General features: G+C 38.0%; 1 protein-coding gene across 2 annotated transcripts in view; it reads left to right on the top strand.

Annotated features, from left to right (window-relative positions):
* The window catches only part of slc1a7b (solute carrier family 1 member 7b), a 37147-nt gene extending 32798 nt beyond the window's left edge, over positions 1–4349 (top strand). For both annotated transcript variants that reach the window (XM_044128258.1, XM_044128259.1), the window contains 3 exons: positions 880–1014; positions 1135–1234; positions 1589–4349. In XM_044128258.1, coding sequence (XP_043984193.1) covers positions 880–1014; positions 1135–1234; positions 1589–1849 — 496 coding nt within the window. In that variant the 3' untranslated portion in view covers positions 1850–4349. The remainder of the gene's footprint in view (positions 1–879; positions 1015–1134; positions 1235–1588) is intronic.
* The last annotated feature ends 1860 nt before the right edge of the window (positions 4350–6209 follow it).

Consider the following 6209-nt stretch of genomic DNA (forward strand, 5'->3'; position numbering starts at 1 on the left):
CATTTTCCCAAAGCTTATTCTAATATTCATCCTGTAGCAGTTTATTTTTGCTTTATTCAACTGAAAAGGAATAGTCCCCTGATATCTGATATCTGGTGTTTTTAAAAGAGCTGTGATCAAACTCACAGCTTCTGGGAAGTTCACATTTTCAGCCTTAAAGACCTCATAAAGTCTTTGAATCCAATATTTAAAACAACTCCAGAGCTGAATACCTGTACATTTTACAGAGATTTGACATTGTAGCTTGCATCACCTTATTTAACACACTTGTTAGTTTGGTGGAGGTTTCTGAATGGAGGGGTTTGGATCTTCAGTGTCCATATAAACCATGTCATGTCAGACTCTACTGGGTTTTTATGTGGCACACCTCAAGAACCTTTTTGCTATGTTATATATTTGCTATGTGGTATCTTTACTCACTTGGAGAGATCAATAACACATTTTATAGTACTTCCTATTACATTTATTCAAATGAAGGAAGACAGTTATTGAAACTGTCAGAATTACAGTGTCTTAAAGAAATAACAAACTTTTTGAAAATGAACACAATTTAACTGAACACTGAGACTAAATATTTGATTGTTGTCTCCAGAGAGCACCATTCATTCATTAATTAGAGAACACAGATTTAACGCTACATAGTTCTTTTTTATTATTATTTTTGCTTGGCCAAGACTCTGTCTCTTTACTCACATTCACTTTACGTACTAAAAAACTATTCATTTTGCCACTGGGATAGTCTTGGTGAAGTTGACGAAATGTTTGCAGTTACTTTGTCTGAGATGACTTTTGCTGTGAATTATCAGAACATAAACAAACAGCATGTCGCTAATTTCAGTCCTTCATTGGAACAATGTTAATCTTCCAAATCTCTACCAGCATCACAGCGACTGCAGCAAGCATCGGCGCAGCAGGGATACCACAAGCTGGACTGGTCACCATGGTAATTGTGCTGACATCTGTTGGATTGCCCACTGATGACATCACCCTCATCATTGCAGTGGACTGGGCACTGTAGGTCATGCTTCTTTTTACTAGTGTTCTCTAAAAACTCATCAGGCTGAGCATACCGGCTACATTTTTGCTACATGGTTGCTGCACTTCTGATCCAGTTTCCCTTTGTCTCCTTTGCAGGGACAGATTCCGAACGATGGTAAATGTAATGGGGGATGCTTTGGCCACAGGCATCATGGCACACATCTGCAGGAAAGATTTCATGAAAGAGGGAGATGGGGTTGGTTCTAATTCATTGGTTGCTCATACTTGTGTTTAAAACCTTTCATTGAAGAGCAAAAAATCTGTGTTGGTTTTTTAAACATGGATCAAAATCACATTTTTAAATTTGCAAAACATAATTATTAATCAAACATCCTTCAGCAAACAATGATTCAATCAAAGTGGTCATTTGTGATCACATTTCTATTGAGAATTGATGGCTGAATTTGCTTTTGAAGTAACTTTTTTTCACTTTTTATATTTTTACTGCATTAAATTCTCTGGAGATGTTTAATTAAAACAAAACGAACCAAAAACTGTGGGATTTTTTTTTTTGCCTTTTGTGAGTACATTTCTTATGTTCTGTCCACAGGTCCCTCTGGTCTGTGAGGCTAAAATCCCAGTGAATCCCCCACCCACAATGAACTGCCACAACAACAATGGGAACGTTCGACCGCCTTCCTCAGGAGTCAAACACAAGCTCATCCCGCCTGATGTTGCTCGACTAATGCAGCTTGAGGAAGGTGTTCAGCAGATTTCAGACAAAAAGAAACCTCCAATTCCTCCAAGATATCTGAAGAAGAGCAAACAACACTGCACTATTGACATGAATGGCCTTGAGACCAATGTATAGCCTATGAGTGCAATTTCATTTGACATTAGTGTATTTGGACAGATGGATGCCCCGAAGAAAAGGAAACTGGTAAAGGCATCAATATTACATTTTATGTTCTTTGGTACCAAAATCTATCTATCTACCTATCTGTCTATCTAGCTATCCAGCTAGCTAGCAATCTGTCTGTCTAACCAGCTAGCTAGCTTGTTGTATACTGCAGCTCTGGTCATGACAAAAGAAATGACAAAAGTTGTTCTTTTACTAAAAGGTCAGAATTTGTGAGCAGTAGATACAGGCCAGAGTCACACCTTGGAAAAATTGGCTGGAAAGTTTTTATTTAGAGAAAAGGTCTAGTCCACCGGCACCGATATGGTTTAGTGGAGAATAAATTGACAAAAGTTTCACCCAAATTACACGCTGTGTGTGATGAATGGAGATTGTTTTCCAGCTGTGATAATTTATTTATTTATTTATTTTTATTCTGACTGTCGGGTTTTCAAAACCTGTTATTCTCATTTCTCCGTTGCGAGGAAGAGGACTGCAAAGCCGTTTCTCTCCATTGCCACTATGTTTAAGTATTGTTTTTCTGATCCAGGACTGGTTTTCATGCTCACACAACACAGAGCTCATTGCTCCTTCCAATTTACAGTTTTCTAAGCGACGAGACGGTCCTGCTCACACAGTGAAAGCATGTTTACAACAATACAATGATGTAAAGAAAATTACAATGATTGGTCAGAGCACATTGTGAGGTAACTTGTCTCTTCCCCAGAGTCAGATATTGACTGATGCAACTGTATATTCAGTTAAGATAGATCACTTGTCTGAAAAATGCGCCAAGAGAAGGATTCTGTAGAGTCTATGTGTGTGTGCTCAAGTGTGTGTACAATAAGTTGTTCTTCACCAGTGTTATCAGACTGGAAATGCAGTGAATAACGTTGAGTGTCAGAAATACTGTGACACACAAAAGTCTGTTACTTTCACTTGACATCTTGGTACTAGAATCCAAAACCGAGTTCTCAAACGACAACTTTTTCCTCCATAACAAACATTTAATCTTCTGTGGCACCTTAATGCTCAACTCCTGGACCAGATTTTCTTGAGCATTCTTCAGATTGATTACACACTTTGTCTGCTTCTGTAAGTTGCAGGAAAAACTGTGACTTTCATGAATGCTTTACAGAACCACATCCATGCAAAAGAATATACATTGAAGCATGGTGATGAAAAGGTAAACTTAAACAGTTTTGCCTTATTCTGCTCCTTGGCTGGTAAGGATGGGAACTGAAGTGATTTTGTTTTTTATGTTTCAACTAATTTATGAAGAAAAAAGACATTCGTGCGTCCCAAATTTAATGACTTTTTGCTAAACTAGACCAAAGCAAAAGGCTTGGGACTTTATTTGGATTTGACCTTTTTGATATTTCTTCAACAAACTATTAACGTTGAACATTTCCAGCCAGCTTTCACAATTACCAGCCTCCCTGTAACAACACAACATCCAATGAAGTTGCGAAAGATAAGCATGAAAAAATTTGGAGAGAGAAATGTTTCCAGAAATTAGGTGGTGAAAAAGGAACAATGTCACGTGCGCAAGGCTGGACGGAAAGCCAACCATGGCAATCAAGGTTTGGGACTAACATTAATCAAATACTATCTTAAAAAGTATTTATATATATATATATATATTTTGCTTGCTACTGACATCATAGAGACAGAAAAATCCTTTTGGTTACAGGAGCTGAAGTGTTGGCTGATCTCACTGATTAATCCGAAAATAAAACACACACATTTACACCCAGTATAAAAATAATACTTTCACTTGTTTTGGCTTATGAACAGTCCAAGTCTCAAAACTGTTAAGATAAATAAGACCTTTACAGCACAAATAAACTCCTAACTCTTGTCTATATATTTTTGTGCCTGTTTATTTGAGTTGCTGCCTGTGTTTCTCCAATATTAAAGATTGATTATGTCCACAGCCAATGCTGTTTCAGAAAGGAAAAAGGCAATCAGTGGATCACTCTTTTCCTTTTGATCAGTGGATCTGCTAGAGTGGTGAAAAAAAATGCTCTCAACGTTTAACAGACTGCCATTCATAGTTTCAGCTGCTATGTCTGAACAATCATTTCATACAAATCAGGGCAGAATGTGATGGGCCTCTACAGCAGGGTTGTACATATGACTAATGGCTAATATCCAATTCACATAAAAACCAGAAACACTTACAACGCTAACAAAGTCAGGCCTACACAGATTGGTTTCACTCAGCTGCATCATCTGTATTCTTTTCATATTCACAAAAGTTTCTGAAGGCCAGGAACCAAGCATAGACATCAACATTCAAACATATGGAATGTAGATTATGCAAGAAAGACAAGAGATGAAGAAACAACCTTGCCTAGTTTGTACTAATTGAATCAAGTCATCAGTGGTACAAACGAAAACTATAGTCTGTGGTAAGAGAACATCCAGTTCTCATTTTACCAGACCTTCACACAGAGAAACTTGTAAGAAATAACAAATATTTTATTTGGTTCACAATTTATAAAAAATAAAAAAAAAATAAAAAGTGAAGATAAAAGTGGTCACAACTTTATAAAAGACAATAAATATTTTTAATGTAACAGAAGGAAAAGCTAAAACTGAGGACTTTGCTGACCTGCTGATAGCAGCTGCAGACTCGCCTTGCAGGGGAATGAGATGCATCTCATTTTCACTCCATATCGTCCTTTGCTGGCCCGATAAATAGTCTCGAAAAGTATCAGTCATTGCCCACTTTTCATGGAATAGTAGTTGAACATGTTCCTCTCTGTGGTTCTGAGTCTATGGCGGCCAAAGGCAAAGGGCTGGAGTTCCAAGCCCACTGCTACTGGCCTGGAGACATTAGCACAAGCTAGAACAGGTGTGCCAACCAGCCTGGCTTGCATCTCTTCAAAGCCTTGTTCACAATCATCTGACCAATGGTTAACTAACTGCTATAGCCACTGACAAGCTTGAATCTTCTGCATCTCATCAGCTATTAGCTGTTGGCTGCCAATTTTGCAAAGCCCTCAATAAATCGTCTGTAGCAGCTGACAAACTCCAGAAAGGACTGCAGCTCTGGGACACCGATTGGACAAGACTAATTCTTTACAGTGGAGATTTTAATTGAGTCCATAGACTGACTGGAAATAATGGGGGCTTTGCAAAGTCCAAATAACATTCTGTTAAATTCAAACAACCCAAAAGGCTTACAGACGACAGTCTTTACCTTATTAGATATGTCAACAAAACAAAAGTTATTGTGTTTGATGATCGCACTTCCTTTGCTCCCTTAGCAGTCCATCGGTCCTCCAGTGTCAGGAGTCTCTGAGTGTTTTTAGATAGTTCCTTGAAATTTCAAAAAGTAGTCAGGATTTTCTTGTATCACCAAATTACCAAAGATAAATCTTACATTCTTCCTAAAAATCTTGAAAATCTTTTACATTAATTTGTTACCTCTAGATTAGACTACTGCTACTCATATTATGAACTGGGTCAGTCAACTCTCCATCGTCTGCAGTTAGTCCATAATGCCAGATCTCCCAGCCAGAAGCTCGTACTGCAGTGGAGATCAAGATTTTTGCTGCATGAGCTACAGAGTCTCTTGGAAACTCACTGGCCTTCAATTTTAGCTCCATCAGACCTGTTTGATTGTGATGTTGTAATCTCCAGTTTTTTCTGCTGTTAGTTTGTGCTAGTGTTGGGTCCGGTGCCTGGCAACCTCTCCTCTGTCAGACTGCAAAACTGTTTTCACTGACGTGACATGCTTTTCTTTAGAGAAACACATGCCACAGTTTTTGATGTTATTCTTTTGTACATTAAATATGTACAAATACTAAAGCTCCAATTAAACATTTGTCAAAACATCGTATGAAATCTCTTAGAAAATATTTCTACAAAAATCATTGACTGTTGGTTTTTTATGGACAAGAAATTTCACTAAGTTAGAAATGCATGCATCTACTGTTCAGTCGCTGTTGACAGAGTCCATATATTGAAGGTGATTGGGGTTATTAGAGGGAATGCTTGATAAGTTTGCCTTGAAACAGCAGAAAATTACTCTCCTACATGAAAGATTTCAGTTACTTTGAATGATTGTCTCACACATAAGGTCGAACTGCTTTCAGGTTTTCAGTCTTATGACCAACAGTAGATTTCACAGTTTCAGTTTTCCTCATCAAGTCATCTAACTTCTGTGATATTGACATTCCTCTGTGCTTTCTTTCAGCTATACGCAGATCCCCCCCAATCCCCCACCAAATGGAGCACTGTGGCACTTGGTGCATATTGAGACCAAATCATTGTACATCAAACAACTTTGTAGGACAACCTGCAGCAATGTTATCCAGAAGAT

The sequence above is a fragment of the Gambusia affinis genome, linkage group LG10 (assembly GCF_019740435.1).
Source record: "Gambusia affinis linkage group LG10, SWU_Gaff_1.0, whole genome shotgun sequence".
In the NCBI taxonomy this organism is placed as follows: Eukaryota; Metazoa; Chordata; class Actinopteri; order Cyprinodontiformes; family Poeciliidae; genus Gambusia; species Gambusia affinis.